Consider the following 19127-nt stretch of genomic DNA (forward strand, 5'->3'; position numbering starts at 1 on the left):
CTATCCACCCACCCACCCACCCATCTGCCCATCCATGCATCCTTCCATCCTTCCATTCATTTACCCACCCACCCACCCACTTATCCACCCACACACCCTTATCCATCCATCCGTCCTTCCACCTACCCACCCACCTGTCCACTCATCTGCTCATCCATCCATCTGTTCACACACCCACCCACTTATCCATCCACCCACCCACCCACTTATCCATCTATGTTGTAGACAAGGAGCACCCACAGAGTGTAAGGCACAAAGATTTGGGCTGCTGGTCCCCAAGGCTCAGGTGGTCTCTCAGACTCCTGCATTTGAGGGTGTTGAACCAGACCCACTGAGAGTAAGGAAGCATATATTTGGGTATCATTTTGTTGAAAGCTCCAGGAGGAGTGGGGCAATTCTGAGCTATTTATTTACGGAGAAGACGTTCTCATGTTTTTCTTTCCTTCTAAATGACTTTCGAGCCCTGATCTTCTTTGTAAGGACAACCAGACCCTCCTTTCATGCATTCCCCTTCAGAGTTGCTGCCAGTCGCCTGGCTGAGTGAGTGACATTTTTCATTTTGCCGCTCAGGGGCCTTGGGGCGGCTCCCACCTCTCTTTCTGCACTCTGCTGGCTCCCAAGAAGAAACTATTGATGTCGGGCCCCACAGCCCTGCCATTGCCCAATGCAATGGCTGAGAAGTGCCTTTCCTGCTTGCTTTTGTTTTTCCAGCCTCTTCCTGGTGGCAAAACCTGAATGTGAAGCTGTGATTGCACATGTTTTGTAATTATCACTGCTCGATGGTCGCTTGTCATTCTGAAGGCAAGAACCCCAAGTTTTTCTGACCTTGCTTTCCATGTGAAAAAAGAAAAAAAAAATGAAGGATAACACAGGCTGAGCTAGAAAAAGTAATTTATAATGATTTGCTTCTGAATACACTGCAATAGGAGCTGTAGATTTCCAAGGCAGATAGGTGAGTTTCCGGGGCAACATATTTAAATGAGTTTGATAATCTTGCCATTTGGCTCCATTGGGCTGCGTGTGTGTGTGTGTGTTTCCAGATGCGTGGTAATGGCTGATAAGGAAGGTCTGCGGCTGGGGCCAGGTCTGTGCAGTTCCTGCTTACTGATTGCTAATGACAGCAGGAGGGTCGGGGCCAGACAGCTCTTCTGATCAGCAGAGCCTCTGAGAGCAGGCTGGGTCGGCGGATGGCTCATCATCACGTGGTCGCCAGCACGGCTCAGGGCTCCAATTTCTTCCTTTTTTTTTTTTTTTTTTTTTTTTTGAGACGGAGTCTCCCTCTGTCGCCCAGGCTGGAGTGCAGTGGCCGGATCTCAGCTCACTGCAAGCTCCGCCTCCCGGGTTTACGCCGTTCTCCTGCCTCAGCCTCCCGAGTAGCTGGGACTACAAGCGCCCGCCACCTGGCCCGGCTAGTTTTTTTTTTTTTTTTTTATTTTTTAGTAGAGACGGAGTTTCACCGGGTTAGCCAGGATGGTCTCGATCTCCTGACCTTGTGATCCGTCCGTCTCGGCCTCCCAAAGTGCTGGGATTACAGGCTTGAGCCACCGCGCCCGGCCTTCTTTTTAATTTTTATTTATTTTTTGAGATAGGGTTTCACTGTGTCACCCAGCCTGGAGTGCAGTGGCGTGATCCTGGCTCATTACAGCTTCGACCACCTTGGCTTAAGTGATCCTCCCACCTCAGCCTCCCGAGTAGCCAGGACCACAGGTGCATGCCACCACGTCTGGTTATTTTTATTTTTTTAGTTTTTGTAGAGATGGAGTCTCGTTGTATTGCTCAGGCTGGCCTCAGACTTCTGGCTTCCAGCAATCTTCCTGTCTCAGCGTCCCAAAGTGCTGAGACTGCATGTGTGAGCCACTGCACCTGGCCCTAAAGACTTTTTTGTTGTTGTTGTTTAAGAGATGGAGGCTGGGTGTGGTAGCTTATGCCTGTAATCCCAGCACTTTGGGAGGCTGAAGTGGGTGGATCACCTGAGGTTAGACCAGCCTGACCAACATGCTGAAACCCCATCTCTACTAAAAATACAAGATTAGCTAGGTGTGGCAACACTTGTCTGTAATCCCCAGCTACTCAGGAGGCTAAGGCAGGAGAATCGCTTGAGCCCGGGAGGCAGAGGTTGCAGTGGGCAGAGATGGTGCCATTGCACTCCAGCCTGGGTGACAAGAATGAAACTCTGTCTCAAAAAAAAAAAATAGATGGGGACTCACCGTGTTGCCGAGGCTGGTCTTCAACTCCTCATCTCAAGTGAGACTGTAGCTGGGATTACAGGCATGAGCCACCGCACCCAGCTTGATTTCCCTTTGTAGGGCACACGTGCATCCACCTGGGTGGTGGTTCTGGATCACCGTTGCCTGGCTTGAGTGTCTTGAGTGAGGTTTGGCCGGAGGAACCACGTGCTCAGGTTCACATCCCAAGTACCAGGGGAAGCTGTGAGGCTGTAGGGATAGGACGGGCCAGAGCGGCATTCCCAGGAGATGGAGGGACACTTCAGTGGCTATGGGTGTCTTCTAAAGTCATAACAAACATGCGCTCTTCTGGCCCTGAGCCTAGTACTTTGCTCTGTTTTCATTTCTTCATTCAAGCAAGTGGAGGATGGAGTGTAGCCATGAGTCCCTCCGTGGGCCTTCCTGATCGGGCACAGTCCCCTTTCCACAAGCTGAGAGCGTGCGAGTCCCTGCTTTGGGCCAGGCTCCGTCTCATTCACCTACAGCCACATGGGTAGACACTATTATCCCCATCTCACAGATGAGTCAACCCAGCCTCAGGGAGCCTCAGCACGGTGCCCGGGAAGGGCGGATTTGAACCAAGGGCGGTCTGGGCTCTTCCCTCTTTGCAGAGCATCTCCTGGCCAGAGCCAGAAGACTCATTTCTCTTCCTTCTCCCTGCCGCGCCCCACCACCTCATGGGGATGTGGCACCTGTGGCACCTGCTGTGCTGTGGGCAGGTTGTGCCTCATGTTGCCGCACAGACCTGTGCCCCGGGCAGCTCACTGCAGTCGGGTTGAATCAGGACCCGACTGTCACTTCAGATCAAGAAGCACGGAGGGCAGCGAGGATGCCCGTGGCCACCTTGGGAAGTTTCCTCAAGACGAAGGGACTTTTAAACGTGGAACAAGACAGTTAACAATCGTATGGAGAAGCCAGTGGCTGCCTCATTCCAAGTCTCCTGGTCTGTCTGTCTGAGGTGCACTTGGGGCCTTGGGTGGGGAACAGCTGGGAGGTCTTCCTGAGACCTCAGATCCCTGTCTGAGCAATTCCTGTAGGCAGTATGGGAGGAGTCGCTTATTTCCATTGGTTTAGGAAATGATGCTGGAGGCTACTCTGAGCCCAGCACTCAGCTGAGTTGGGGCCAGGTGGACCGCCCCACACTGGACCATTTCTCCTGGCAGCTGGCAGCATCCTCGGCTGTCCAGCTAGAGGACCGTGGATGAGTCGCTGGATGCGACAGAGCCTTGCTTCTGGGAGAAGGTGCATGTGTTTTCCAGCTCCAGGTGGCGAGAGTTGGGATGGGACATCTTGGGTCTAGCACTGCACAGGGTGTGGGGGGCACTGGAAACTGTTGGCCACTGCTACTCTTGTCTTCACCCGGTGCATTGGGGTCTGTAGGTGGTGGCCAGGAGGGTATGGCTGGCCCTGCCAGAGAGTCATGGAAAGGGGGATTCCCTCCAGAGGCCCTAAGCAAAACCAGTACTCCTGGAGGCTTGACGAGGGTCAGAGAGGGGCCTGCAGGGTGCCGGGAACTTGTAAACCTTGTCAGAGCACGTGGCGCCCTTCCCTAGGGCCCCAGGCGGCCCCACCATGGGGGGCCCTCAGTGGCTTCACTGGCTCAAGTGCAGGGTGATTGGGTCACTTTTTTGGCTTCCATCTCTCTGAGGCGCCAGAAGGAGAAAGCTAGAGTTGCGCACGCACCGCCTGGCGAGATGGGCTTCCTGGAGGGAGGCCTGATGGGCACTGGGTGTTGAGCCTTGATGCTGGCCTTGGCTTGCCCAGCTGCAGACCTGCTTTGAGGACCCCATGGTCCCCTGTGTGGGTGGACGCCTGCTCTGACTCTGCAGGGAGTGCTGGGACCACCAGCAGACCCATGGCCTTGTCCTCACTTGGCACTCATGGGCAGTGTTGCATCCCGTCTAGGGGTGTGTCCTCCTGCAGGACCCAGCAGCCTTGTGACAAGACCTCTGTTAGGACCATGTTTTATAGTTGAGGAGACAGGCTCAGGGAGGCTGAGAGTCACCCCAGCTCTGAGGGGGAAGCTGACATTCGAACCTCAACCTGTGTGGCCGGGAGTTCCTGCTTCCATGTCACTGCCCCACGCTGCCACCCTGTGATGTGTGCTAAACAAACACCACCCCATCATCTATCATCGTAATGGCAAAATTGGCAGGCTCCTCTTTTTTTTTTTTTTTTTTTTTGAGACGGAATCTTGCTCTGTTGCCTAGGTTGGAGTGCAGTGGCGCAATCTCGGCCCTCTGGAACCTCCGCCTCCTGGGTTCAAGCCATTCTCCTGCTTCAGCCTCCCAGGTAACTGGGACTACAGGCGTGTACCACCACGCCTGGCTAATTTTTTTGTAGTTTTGGTAGAGATGTGGTTTCACCAGGCTGGCAAGGCTGGTCTCGAACTCCTAACCTCAAGTGATCCACCCACCTCGGCCTCCCAAAGTGCTGGGATTACAGACATGAGCCACCACGCCTGACCAGGCTCCTCTTTAAAATCATCGCAGTGTAGTTGCCCCGCACTGACTGATGTTGAGTAGACATGTCCTCACTCCCACCGATGGGCCCCAGGCTCACGGGGATTTGACGGCTGTTTTGCTTGGAGGTTTTTGTGAGTTCCTGCTCTGTGGAAGGCGTAGGGATTTCTACGAAACACAGTGGTCCAGTGAGCATGGGCTCCTCCCCTCCCCTCAACACATAGAGTCCCTCTTTAAATGAAATAATGCAAACTAAAACATGATTACTAGGCTTAGAACTAGAAAGAGAAATCCTCAATTGTCAGAAACCAAGAGGAATGTCAAAGACAGAAAGAGAAGCCAGGCCAGCCTGGCTCCCCACCCACCCCCTGGGAGGCCTGGAACCAGGCCCCCCCTAGGGCCTGGGCCCCAACAGCTGGGGTTGCGTCATGGTGGAGGTGAGGGAGATGGAATGGATGCAGTGCAGAGAGCTGAGCCAGGAAGGCCGAGAGGGCCATGCAGTGGGGACCAGAGAGCTGTACTCTGGCACATAGAAGCAGCTGACCATCCCAGGCTGGGCAGGGAAACAGTGTCTGGCAGGATCCATCCTGCATTGGCACCAGGCCCGAGGTGGGGTCTGAAAGCCAGGGGGAAACCAGGAGAGCCTCACAGTTATGCCTCTCAGAGCTTGGGGGCTCCCTCCACCCACTGAAAACAATTCCCACTGAGGATGCACTTACAGCATAGAACGATATATACGTGTGTTTATACACAATACATGTAATCTGTGAATACATGTATGTTTACCAGACTAGCCAGCTGGTGCTGAAAAAGAACAGATCAGCATGGGGGAGGGGACTAGCAGATGCAATTGATGAGAGAGAGTTTCTATTCTCGGAAAAAAGGAACAGAATGCAAAAGAAAAGAAGAGAAAATGACGAGCAAACAAGCAGGACAAAAAGAACAGATGGACTTTGAGAAAAGAACTAAATAGAAATTCTCAAAATGAAAATTGAGGTTGTTGACACGAAAAACTCAATATGTGTCTTAAGCAGTAGTCTAGGTGGAGCCGAAGGGAGAATTAATGAATCAGAAGATAGAACCGAGGAAGTCACTAAGAATACAGCACAGAAGGATGAAGTTACAGGAGGTGTGAAAAAGAAGTGAGGCAGACGATGCAGAGAGAAGGTGCAGAGGTGCAGTGGAGACTGGGATGAGGTCACGTGTGAATAGCTAGACATCTGGGTTCTTTCCAGAAGGCCATGCAAAATTGGGGATTGTCCAACAGTGAATCCAGAGTCTACGTTTCCTTTTTCTTCATGGCCCTGTCTTGAGTTTTGACTGTGGATGTTTAAGTTGCAAGTACGGTGAGCACAGCACCTCTGTCCTCGGTTTGGAAACTCGATGCAGTAAAGTAAAGATGCTGAAGTGTTTTTGTGGAAGGAACCGTCAAGTGGAGTTTTCGGTGCCTGAGCTCTGGGGTCACTGAGGCTTCCTATCCTCTGCTGAAACTGCAGCATAGAGCTTTGCATTTATGGTCACTGTGATCTAAAGGTTTCTCAGGTGGAGTTGTAGCTGAAGGGCCTACAATGTGAAGACGTTGGAGATAAATCATTCAGCAAAGCCAACTTAGTTCCTACCCTGGAAGAGCTCACAGACCACATCCCCTTCCCTACGTCCTTCCTGGTCCCTCTGCTTCCCCGTCCAGTGTGTAGGGGCTTCAGGGACCCTGCCTCTGTGAGGCATCCACAAGTGGACAATTGGGACATGCTCCTGGCTTCCTGCAGGCTTTGACCCAGTCTGTGGCGTTACCCGTCTGGCCAGTCCCTAGGGGACAGAGGGCCCCAGTCGGCTGCATATCCAGCCATGTGGGCCTTGAACTATAAATGCAGATTCCCAGGCCCCAGAGCCTCTGGGGTGGGGGATAGGACCTAGGGTCTGTCCTTTAAAGCGCCATCTTGAAAAGGTTGTACTGCGGCTGTGTGGTGGCTGACGGGCTGCCGATGTCTGAGAACCTTTAGGTCAGAACAGGCCATGGTTGGGTGGGGATGGAGCTAGGGCTGCCATCCAGGATCTGGACTCAACCACCACAGCCTGTCCTCTGAGCTCTCCAGTCCCCACCTTGTTCCTCAGTGAGTCTCACTGAGCACAGCCCGGTGAGGCCTGGACATTGGTGAATGGCACAGAGGCCTGAAGCTTTGGGAGCTGGCAGTGCAGGCGGACTCCCCAGCAGGCCTGGTCCTTTCGAGTGGCACATCTTTCCCCTTGTCCTTCCTCCCTGTTCCTTGTCCCCAGCACACACGCTCCTTTCCTCTTGCCCCGGCGCTGTCTTCGGGAGAGGGAGGGAAGGAGGAAGGGAAGTGCGGCTGTGCGTCTTCATTCGTTTGTTAACCGGCGCTCGGAACAGACGAGGTAATAAAAGTAGGGAAAATGTCATCCTTTGACATTTGCGATATCGGAAGAGTTGGCTGGGGCTGTGGGCTAAGAGGTGTTTGATCATTGCCTGAGAGCCAGGCCCCTGGGGACACCAGCTTTCTGTCCTGGGAGTGGGGCGGGCATAGCCAGAGTTGCCCTGGGGAGCTACTGTGGGGCATCCCTCTTCCTGCAGGGAGGTACTTCTGTTCCCAACCTTTCAGGCCAGTGGGTTTCATACGGGGCCGCCTCTGCCCCATCTGACCGCATGGCTATCTCAGTGGTCCGGTGTCTGCTCCAGCAGCGCCTGCCCTGGGTTTTGGGTCACTGGAGTGTGGTCCCCCATGGTGGGCCCCTGAGCTTCCCCCTGTCCCCAGTGCCAGCCAGGAAGCCTGAAATTCAGGCAGATGGAAGGACAGGGCTCCTCTAGCATAGCTGGTCACGCTGAACCCATGGAAGGAGCTGCCCATCAATGCTGCAGGCCCTCCAGAGCCCTTCATACGCCACTCATGACGTGTTCATCCTGGGGCAAAGCACCCCAAGCTCGGGGCTGAGGCTGCTGTGGTCACAGCAGCTGTAGAAATTGTCCACAGGAGCCACAGATGCACGGACGCTGGAGACCCATGTTCTGGCCTTGGCTGGCTCACCCACCACGCCTCCTCTCTGTCTCTGGTTCCATCTGTACGACCCGACCTGGGGCCTTTGCGCTGACTCCAGGTTGACAAACATGTTCTTGTGTGTCAGTGCTGACCGAATGCTGGTGCCTCCTTAGACTCCATGGAGGAGGACTCTGGGCCTGTGCCCGGCTCGTCGGAGGAGTTGATCAGCCACGTCTGCTGTGGGAGGTGTGTGAGGGGGGCTTGGGTGCCCTGTAGTTGCCAAACCCTTTGAGATCTAACATTCTTCCAAATAACTGTAAGGACATACAGCAATATTGCTTTAATTTTTGTTTTCCGTAAATGCTTAGAGCTCTTAAAAGCCAAAAACACTCGCAGAGCCAAGTTCCTGATTATTTGTGAAAGGCCCCTTGTAGCATCAGCATGGGAGTGCGGCTGGGCCGGCTGCATAATCGGCCCATTGAGTGTTGTCTGAGGAAGCACAGAAGAACCCTGTCCTTCCACGACCCCAGCTTCCCTGGCCCTGGCCCCTAACCACGAGCACCTACAGGAAGGCAGCATGCAGCCGCTGGCTCATTGGTCGAACCTGCCGTCTCCATAGTTCATTTTCTTTCCTCTCCCCCTTTTGAAAATTGCTGCTGGAAGTGGAACAGCCTGAAAGGAAGCCTGGGGGGTACATCCGGCTGGGGGGCTTTGGCCAAGTGACCGAGCCTCAGTTTTCCTGTCTAGCAAATGTGCACCGCAGGATGGCCTCGTGGGGTTCCCTGGTGTGGTGTGCGGCACACAGAGCGCCCTCTGGGCTCCATTCCTATGACGCCAGCACCCAGTGGAGGGTGTTTATGAATTCAGCACGTGGCCGTCGTGGGCCTTTTCCGGTTGCCCACCCCCAGACACACATGTACATACACGCACACACAGCCACGTAGCCATTCAGTGCACACACAGACTTGGAGCGCACGCAAGCAACATGCACACACGACCACACACGCGAACTTGTGCACACACATGGACTCACACTCGGTGCAGTTTCAACATCGAGGCCGCACCTGCCTCCTCAGGGCCTGAGTCTGGCATGCAGGAGCTCCATTCACCCTGTGAATTGTGACAGCTTCTTGGCCATCTCATGTGTGTGACAACCTGTACCCCTGGGCCAGCCATCTCCTGTCCTCTGCCCCAGGTTCCTCATATTCATCTGCAGAGCCTCTTGTCCTCTCTCCGGCCTGCTTGCCACCCGTCCCTTTGGAGATCTGTGGAGTAGCTGTGTTGGGGCTTTCAATGCCAGGAGACAGGTGGGTCCTGCCTATCCATAGGAGGCCCACATCACAGGGCAGGCTGGTTAGGGGCAGCAGAGGGAGGAGGAGCGGCTACTGCTCCTCGCCAAACCTTCCTCTTGACCAATCTGTTGGTCAGGGGAGACAAGGAGAGATCCCGTCATGCCGCTGTGCACCTGGAGCTCTTGTCCTTCTGTGTCCCGAACCCTCCATGGAGCCAGGCATCTGGTTAAATGTCATGCAGGGGAGGGCTTGAAGGGAAGCAAGCAGAACCCTGGGATATTTGCATGTGCGTGGTACCCTGGCTGCTGGGTGACTTTGGGCGGGTTGCTTGACCTCTCTGGGCTCCCATTTCCCCATCTCTGAAACTGTAGCCGTGTTTCTTACCCAGATGTGATGTACTTAGTTAACAGTTCTCGATGTCCTGCAAAACACTGTCCCCAGTTCTGTGATGCCTTTTCTGGTCTCTTGTGAAATTACAGGAGTGTCTTTTCTTGTCTCTCACAGGTCATCTCCGCGGTGTCAAGGCTCTCACTGCACAGCATTGCGCAGAACAAAGGAATCAGGTGAGCTCTCTGGAGTGCGCTGCCAAGGCCAGGTCCTTTCATCTCTGTTGACACCGGCGTGCCTTGTCACAGATACTGGGGTGGGAAGCAGATGCCCTCCCTCTGCCTGTGTCTTTATCACACATTTGCAGCGTGTTGTCGAGTAACTTGTTGGCGGGGGAGGGAGGCTTCAGCTCACACCGGAGAAATCTTGCAAGCATGTTACTGACGGCTGCAAAATCTCTTCCGATTTAGGTAATAAGATCAGTAAATTAATCCTTTCACAGATCATTGCCTACCTAAATGTACTCTCCACACATCAGAACCGGGGGCTCTGCCGAGAATGAGGTAGCTGGGGTCTGTTTGCAGGGATGGGGCCGGAGCAGGGTGGACTTGCCTGGCTTAGGGGCTGCAGGTCTCTGTGCAGGGCATCTGGACAAGTCAAGCCAAGGAATTTCTCCACTCTCCGTTTATTCTGCTTGGACTGCAGACTTCAGCCTCAGAGGGTCCCCTGACCCCTGTGATCTTGCCTTCTGCTTCTGACACTTGGATGGCACTTGGGCATCTGTGAGAGGAGGGAATGGCCCCAGATAAGAACTGGGCACTGTGGATTCTGACCCACAGATTGAGGTCAGGGAGACCAGGTTCCTGACGGGGTGGGGACGTGTGTCTGGGAGACCCTTGGGAGGACAGGGGCAGCAGAGTGAGAAGGAGAGGCTGGGATGGCAGAGAGAGCCTGGCCTGAGAGCAGAGAGGATGGGGTCACATCTGGGCACAGGTGACATCATGAGGGTGCCCTCATTTTGGGAAGGGGCCTCACCCTGATGTGATCCGTGAGGGACGCCATGTGTGACTGCAGGCTGGGGGGGCCCCAGAACGAGGGGGCTGGAACATTTGGTGGCACAGTTGCCCCTTGGTGGGGGCCATTTGTTCAGGTTCACAGAGACTCTGGGCAGGGCTAAATGTTCCTAAACCCATGGGGACTTCCGATGTTGGATTCTCAGAGGACTCAGAAATGCCTTTGAATTGAGGTTTTTTGAAAATATGAAATATAGGATAGACTCTTAAAATTCCATATTAATCACATACAAAAGAATATTTAGAACACATTTGGGGCATAAAGAATAACAGTCAAAACCCTGGTGCCCAGCGCCCTGAGTACTTTCTAGAGGATAACTAACACTTCTGGGGCCCCACCAGTCCCTCTACCAGATGTGTAGGCTGTTTCCCAACTGGTGCAAAGTTTGTAATAGGCACCATTTAAAACACGTTAATTTTTTTTAAAGTATCATTTCTGGATACAAAGACTATGTGTTGTTCGTTTTTGTTTCCAGAAATGATGGTTCCTTCTTCCTTCCACCAGCCCGTGACATACAGTACTGTCAGTGGCGTGGTTATACTCCCTAGCCTGTTTTTTCTTGTTTTGTTTTGTTTTTTTAACATATTATTAGGAAGGAAAGAGAGTCAAGCAACAAAAAATCAGTCATTTTAATTGCTCCTGCACAAAATACTAGACTTTTTATCTCTTCTCCAAATCCATTAGACATTCTCCCAAACTGGAGGCCTGGTGCTGCAGACCCCACGTCAGACGAGTGACCTGATTCTGTTCCTGGGAAGGCTGGTGGCCCGGCTTGGCATTGGCGCGGTCCTGCCACAGGTGCCCACAGCCATATCCCCTCTCCTGCTGCAGACAGTCCGTGGTCACAGTCCTGGGTCACAGCTGTGTCTGCGTCAGGCTCTGGATGCCCCTGCCCCTCCTAAGGCTGAGGTGCTCCGTCTGAAGCTCCGAGGGCCTGTGTCCCTTGGGGTTTACAGGTGGCAACGGGAGCCCACTGGTGGCTTCGGGGATGGTGAGGACAGTGGAAAGGGCTGGCCCTGCATCTATCCTGCATGTCTGTCCTGCTGTCTGATGAATGGGGAGGCCCTTTGAGGCCCGGGGTGGGGACCCTCCCTCCCCCACTCCCTCCGGGCCACTCCCTCCCTCCCTCCACCACCTCTCTGGCCCCTCCACCCAGCCAACCCCAGAGGACGATGCTGGTGCTTCATGCCGCTCCTCCCAGGATGGGTGGAGCAGTCGGTTGGCCCTGCTTGCTGGCCCTGGCCCTGGGGCTGGCAGATGTAGTGGGAAACCTGCCCTCTTCCCTCTCAGGTCGGGGAACTGCCTAGGCAGCGTGTGGGCACACTGGCCCCTGGGACTGGGAACACAGACCCCAGCCCTGGAGGCTGCTGCCCCACGGGAGACCTGAGTGGAGGCATGATGAGCCAGGGCTGCGTGTCGGTGGACCCAGCTCTGAAGCCTGTGTCCTGGTTAGCTGTGGGGCTCGTGCTGGAGATATCTCCCTGAGCCTCACTTTTTATATCTACAAGATGAGGTCAACACTGGGGGTGTCTCGGATTTATTGAGATGAGACCTGTAAATCCCAGGGCGCAGGGCCTGGCCCAGAGAAGGGCTCACTAAATGTTCTCAGTGACAGTAGCAGGGTATGTGTGGGGTCCCCAAGACCATCCCCGGGTTCTCGGATTCACCAGGAGAAGCCATTATGGCTGCGGAGAAAGGTCTAGACTCAAATCAGCAAATGGAAAAGGCCCCGGGGTGGAGCCAGGATACATCGGGCGTGGGTTTGCATTTGTCCCCTCCCCATGGAGCCTTCTGCATAGTGCTTAGTTCTCCCGGCAACGGTGTGTGACAGTAGGCACTTGTGGCGACAGCCACAGAACATTGCCAGCCACGGAAGCCCACCCAAGCCCTGGAGTGGAGGTCCTCACTGGTGGTCGGTGGGGTTGGGCATGCCTGTGAGACCGACCTTAGTTACTCCATCCCCAGCCCCTCCCAAGGCCACACTGATCCTGCATTGCCCACAGCCCTGCCATAAACCACATCGTGAGCGTACACTGTGTGGCCCAAGGCCTCAGCTGTACAAAGATGCTCTTATCCAGAGGGCTTATCCAGCGGACACTCCAGGACTTAGAGGTTAGAGGTCATCTCCTAGGAGCTGGGCAAGAGCCAGTCTTTTCTTTGGCATGTAGAGGGGTTGAGCACCCCACGTTTGCTGAGTTACCCCTTTCTGCACACAGGACAGGCAGATGTGAAAGACGAAGGGGAGGTATTTGCAGGCCAAAGGAAAGGGCCGCCTGAGTGCACAGCGAGGCTTCACAGGAAGACCTCTGCAGGCCCTTCTCCCCGAGGCCTGGCTTTCCTGCCCTTCTCCTCCACCCTCCCTCCTCTGAGCCCCACTCTGGGACTTTTCCTGGGTCCTTTCCCTCTGCAGCCCTTGGGATTGAGCGCAGACCTCCACTGGTTCACACACTCACCCGAGAGTTCAGGAGACAGGTGACAGGCAACCCTCCCAGGCAGCCCTACTTGGTGGCTGAGTCTGAGCAATGTCCCACCTTGCTCCGGATGGGCTGAGATTTCCGTGGGGAATTGAACCTTCTGGGGTCAGCCGCCAGCACTTCACAAGACACTAAGTGTTTCGTTTCGAGCGTTTTGTAGTGTTAGTGATTAGCAAAAGGTTCTAGTTTAGCACAACCCCTTCCTTCTTGAAAACCCGCAAACCAAGCCCACAGCCCTGAGGAATCTCTCCCTCGTTTCATGGCTGGATAGGAGCCCAACGTGCTCCTTCAAAAAAATCATTTTCACAACCCTTGCACTTTGCATAATGAGCTGATTTTCCATAAAAGCCCCAATTATACTTCTCAGAGGCTGATGGAGACTTAATCTAAGAATCCCACCCTGGTACCGGCTGGGGGATCAAACGTGTTGGGGAAGTGGGGCGAGGGGGAGGATTGTGGTTGTAGAGTAGGAGAGGGGTTTGTGGAAGGCACCCAGCGAGGCGTGTGGGGATGTGGATCTTGCTGTGGTCAGAGCGAACTCTCCAGATTGGGGGTGTCCTAATTTGGGGTCATGACAGCTCTGAACAGCTGGGAGGGAGGAGATGGTAAAGGGTAGGACTTCCTGAGAAGGAAGCCGAAAGGTGCCCTCAGCCTACGAGGTCAGGACCCATGAAGGAAACTTCCATCAGCCAAACAACCTTGGGCAGGGATTCTCTTGGAAACTTTGTCTCTTCTTCTGTAGGCTGGGAGCATGGCCCTGCCTCGTGCGGCTGCTGTGTGTCTGTGCACCGTACAGCCCAGCACCTGGTCCTTGGTGAAGGCCCATGGCTGCTAGGTGGATGTCCTAACCCCCAAACCCTGAGAGTGTGACAAGGAAAAGGGTTTTCGCAGATGTAAATACACATAATTTTAAGAGGGAGGCAGGAAGGTCAGAGTCGGAAGGAGGAGATGTGATGGCAGAGGCGGAGTTAGCGTGATGGGGCTGTGGGCCAAGGAATGCAGGCGGCCTCTTCAGAAGCTGGAAAAGGTAAGGGACACATTCTCCCCGGTGCCTCCTGAAAGGGACCAGACCCTCAATACCTTGATGCCAGCCCCTAGAGCCCACTTCAGATTTCTGACCCCCTGAACTGTAAGAGTCTATGTTGCTTGTAGCCACCAACTCTTCAACTCTCTGGTGACCTGTTAGAGCAGCAGCAAACGCCCCTGGATTGGCTGGGAGGCTGTCTGAAGGCCCAAGTATGTGGCATGTCTGGGCATATACCAGCATGGGGTCCTGGTCGGGAGCACATACCAGCATGAGGTCCCGGTGGGGGGCACATACCAGCATGAGGTCCTGGTGGGGGGCACATACCAGCATGGAGTCCGGATGGAGGGACTCAGCCCTGGCTCCTTGCTGGGCTGGGCTCCTGGCTTTGATTGTCTCATGCTGGCCCAGCCCTGCCACCCTTTCTTCTGCTGCTGACTTTTAAAAATTCAAATACATTCATATCACATAAATGTAACCCTTTTAAAGTATGCAATTCAGTGGCATTTAGTACGTTCACAGTATTGTGCAACCACCGCCTCTATCTGCTTTCAAAACATCTTCACACCCCAGAAAGAAACCCGTTATCGTGAGTAGTCACCGCCCTCCCCAGCCTCGGGCAGCCCCCAGCCTGCTTTCTGTCTGCCTGCTCTGGATGTTTTGTGTCCCCGGAATCATACCGTGCGCGCCTTTCACACGTGGCTTCTCCCACTCCGCATCTTGTTTTCAAGGTTCACTCAGCCATAGCCGGTCAGTGCGCCGTTGCTCTTTATGGCCGTGTCACATTCCATTGTGTGGCCGGGCCGTATTTTGCATATCCATTTATCACGTGATGAACCTTTGGCCTGTTTCCACCTTTTGGCTCCTGTGAATAGCATTGCTGTGACAGCTGCAAGACAGGGGACAGGGGTCAGGCTGAGGTTGGAGTGAGAGAAATGGACGTAAGCTGGAACTTCCTGTTTTAATATGAAGTGAATTCTTAGAATATCGGACATACCCGTGTCGAATCTAAGCACAACAAAACCTTAGGAACTGTAAGCGGTGACCTCGCATTTTCTTATGGCTTTGAGGACCCGCCTTTTGGTCTTCCCATGTGCAGGGGGAGCTGGTGGCGAGCTTTATCCCGGAGCACTGAGCAACCAGACCTAAGATGTGGCTCATGTAGGGAGAGGCTGGGTGCCTTCCCAGGATATAGAGGCAGCTTGCAGAGACGGCCTCTTGCTGAGTTCTTTCCTTTCAGCCTCTGCTCCTGCAGTGGCCGGGAGGGCACTAGAACCCCGTTCCTTGCTGGGTGGCCCAGATAATGAGAAAGTCTATGCAGTGGTGAGGGCTGCATCCTTGACTTCCACTCCCAAACCTGGTTTTGCCTTCCCGGATCACCTACTAGGTACCAAATACCTCTCAAGTGAGACATCTCAGCCAGAGGCTCCGTGAGTGGACCTTGGCAGACTCTGCAGTTCCTACACCTCCGTGAACGAATGTGCTACCCTCTGTGCACACTGTTATCCGAGGTGAAGGATAAGCACGCCAACACCTTGTCCTGCCCCGAGAGTCCCGGCCTCTTCTCCCCGGAGTCTTTGGTATGTTTGAAGACATTGCTGTGGCTCCTGTAGCCTTCTCTCTTGGGTACAGCATCCCCGGCTCTCAACGCTTTCTTCCATCCGAGCTGGTGTCCCTTTTCCCATCTGGTGCTGCCTGCTTAATTCCAGGTAATTGGGCTGAGAGGAGATGGGGACGGGAAGTGGCAGTCATTATATGCTTAGCAGCTCATCCCGCCAGCAAGATGGGTTTAATTGTCCCACCTGGTGACATCAAACATCCTGGCCACCTGTCCTCAGTGGGTCTGCTGTGAGGGGACAGGATGACATGTGAGTCCCTGGGCCGGCCTAATTGGAGAGTCTTTTTTTCTTTTTCTTTCCTTTCATTACAATAATGGATTCAACCTCCTCTGCATAGGGAGTGGGAGGGGAGTAATTGGAAGATATTAAACTCCTTCCTGGAGAGGGGAGGTCAGAAGAGGCCACCTTTGGATTGCTGGGCTTCGAGGCTGGGGTCCGGCCCCCTCCAGCCTGCTTCTGGTCACAGCAGCCAGCTCTCTGAAGGGTAGGCTCAAGTCACCAGCTGGCTTGCTCCATCAATCTGGCACCTGTTCCACACCCTTGTTGCCCTGGTCAGTAGCACAAGCCAGCGGCAACTCAGTGAAGAATAGCACTGGGCAGGCCCAGCACTCTGGCCTGGCGTGGTCGCTGCCTCATTCGCACCACTCTCCTCTGCATTTGTCCAACCATGGCTGGAGCCTCCAAGTTTAGGCAGAACAAACTGTGTTAGATGGTGCGTGTGTATGGGTGTGTGCATGTGTGTATGTATACATGCATGATGGGGGTGTGTATGCAGGTGCACATGGGTATGTGTGTGCATGTGCAGATGGGTGTGTGTGTACAGGTGCATGGAGTGTGTGTGTGTGCAGGTGCATGGGGTATGTGTGCATATGCAGATGTGTTTGTGTGTACAGGTGCATGGAGTGTGTGTGCATATGCAGATGTGTGTGTAAGTGCAGGTGCATGGGGTATGTGTGCATATGTAGATGTGTGTGTGTACGGGTGCATGGAGTGTGTGTGTGCAGGTGTTTGGGGTGTGTGTGTGCAGGTGCAGGTGCTGGGTATGGCCTGTGCACATGCAGGGATGTGTTGTGTGTACAGGTGCAATGAGTGTGTGTGTGTGCGTGTAATGGGGGGTGTTGTTTCGCATGTGCAGATGGGGATGTATTTGCAGGGTTGCATGGAAGTGGTCTGATGTGCAGATGGGTGTATGTGTGTGTGCACGTGTGTGTGTATATATGCTGACGTGCCCACACATATCTCTGCACTGGGAGCTCCCAGCAGGCCTGGATCTTGCTCATTCTGTATCCCAGTATCTCCAGCAGTTGAGTCTGAATGTAGGGATCATGCCAGCAGGAGCAGCAGGCACCCAGAGTGTTTTGGATCCTCCCTGGGGCTTTGTTGCAGGTTCTCAAGGGCTGGTGCTTCTCATGTGAGGACGGGTGAAGGGAGGGTGCTCGGCTGTCCTGTCTGGGCAGTGTTGGCACGGGGAGGGAGAGCCCAGGGCACTCAGGCCTGGCTTGGTTTCTTTGATATAGGGATGCCAATGCTGATGTGGCAGCCAAGGCTAGTGACAGAGCTGACCGTCAGTGGGCAAGTGCTTTGGTGTAGCAAAGGGGCGTGGCATGTGTGGGTTGGCCATAGTGCAGGGTGATGCAGACTGTGCTCGGCCGCTCCCTGGCCCGCTCCAGCCTTTTGGGTGCTTGTCAGTTGGAACCTGCCACACCTGTGGGAGCTGCTGCTGGTGGGTGGTACTCAGAGTGCAGAGAGGGGACAAGCAAGGGGTGATGTCAGCAGAGGCCGCTGGGGCAGGGCCTCCCCAGTGCCTGAGGGATTCCCTTTCCATGCACTAGATCTGGCCTAGTGTCCAGTTCTGCTGCTCAGCATGGGGGCAGCTCTGCACCAAGCCTTCCACCCTCTCTTGGCCGACGACCCCCTCCTCATGCTTGCTGACCAGAGACCCACACTTGGGAAGGAGTGAGTGGCCCTGGGGTAGAGGGAGGCCACATCTGCAGAGACAGCAAATACTGACCTTTGCTGTACTAAAGTCACAGCCTGGCCCACTGGCCACCAGAAGTGTGCACCTGGCCCCACAGAGAAGGCTTTGAAACCATTCCCGCTGTCCAGGGCCTGCCGCGGCTTTTACCTGACAGCTGAGTGGTTGGCGGCTGGAATCCAGTCTTGCCACCTACAAGACCTGGGATGTCGTCTGTGAATAGGGTGACTATGGCATCTTGTGTGTGGGGTTTTCATAAGGACTGAGTGGGAGAATCGGGTGACTCTCTGGGTCTGGCACATGGGAAGTGCATGGCACACATTGGCCAGTACGACCTTGGGTGAGTCTATGTCCAGCACAGAAATGGCGAGGGGGGCCCAATGGGTCAATGGGGGCTGTGCCCCCACCCTGCACCCCTAACCGAGCGGCAGGGTTAGGGAACACTGGTGTGTCCTCTCTGCGGTTGCCACCATGAGGATGATGGTGTGAAGGAGACACATTTGTTCAGAAATACAGTAACTGGCTGTTTACTGCATGGCTGGTGTAGATGAGCTCCCTCATGCTGGAGACGGTCAGGAGAAGCAGGGCTGGCAGCCTGGCAGGGGGCCGTGAACAGCCAGCCTGAGCTTCTGCAGTGGGGCAGGGATCTGCCTGTGTCTGTCTTTCAAAGACAAAATGCAGCTGAGTTTCTCTCTTTGCTCAGCTCCGAGATCATCGCAGCTATTGTCAGATGAACTTGCTGAGCTGCCAGTTTGCCCACTGAGAATACTTCTCCCCACTGAGAATACTTCTCCGGCTCCTCTAATGGATTTTATTATTACTTCTCTTCTCGTCTCATTCCCTCCTTCCCATCCACCCCCCACTCCCCGCCTTCTGTTCTGCCTTCTTTCCTTCCTTCTTTTTATTCTTCTATCTACCCACTTAGCTACCCATCTACCACTCATTCATCATCTATCCATGTATATATCTACCCATCTGCCTGTCCATTCTTTCATCCATCCACCCATCCAGGTACCCTACAACCCATCCACGCACACACCAAGCCACCCATCTCCCAGTCCATTCATCAGTCTGTCCATCTGTCCACACATCCATACATCTACCCACCTATCCATCATTCAAGCACCCTACAACCCATCAAGCACCCATCCACCCGTCCCTTCTTCAGTTTGTCCATCTGTCCACTCATCAGTCCATCCGTTCACTCATTTATCCTTCCTTCCTTCCTTCCTTCCTTCCTTCCTTCCTTCCTTCCTTCCTTCCTTCCATACATCCTTCCACCACCCATCCATCCATCCATGTACCCATCCATGTATCCATCCATCCATCCATTCACTCGTCCATCCATCCATCCATGCATCCACCCATCCATCCACCCATTGATGCATGCATGCATGCATGCATCCATCCATCCATCCATCCATCCATCCATCCATCCATCCATCCATCCGTCCATTTATTCACCCACCCATCCACCCATCCATCCACCCATACACTCATCCACCTATTCATTCACCCTTCTGTTCATCCATTCATTTATCCATGCATCTATCCATCCATCCATCCATCCATCCATCCATCCATCCATCCATCCATCCATGCATCCATGCATCCATGCATCCATCCATCCATCCATCCATCCATCCATCCATCCATCCATGCATC

At 54.1% G+C, this 19127-nt stretch overlaps 1 protein-coding gene across 1 annotated transcript in view; it reads left to right on the forward strand.

The window, feature by feature from the left end:
• Positions 1-19127, forward strand: part of VAV2 (vav guanine nucleotide exchange factor 2) — a 192278-nt gene that overhangs the window by 81712 nt on the left and 91439 nt on the right. The window contains 1 exon segment of the mRNA XM_017848951.1: positions 9474-9532. Within this exon segment, the coding sequence (XP_017704440.1) occupies positions 9474-9532 (59 nt within the window).

This window comes from Rhinopithecus bieti, unplaced genomic scaffold (assembly GCF_001698545.2).
Source record: "Rhinopithecus bieti isolate Rb0 unplaced genomic scaffold, ASM169854v2 scaffold_2205, whole genome shotgun sequence".
In the NCBI taxonomy this organism is placed as follows: Eukaryota; Metazoa; Chordata; class Mammalia; order Primates; family Cercopithecidae; genus Rhinopithecus; species Rhinopithecus bieti.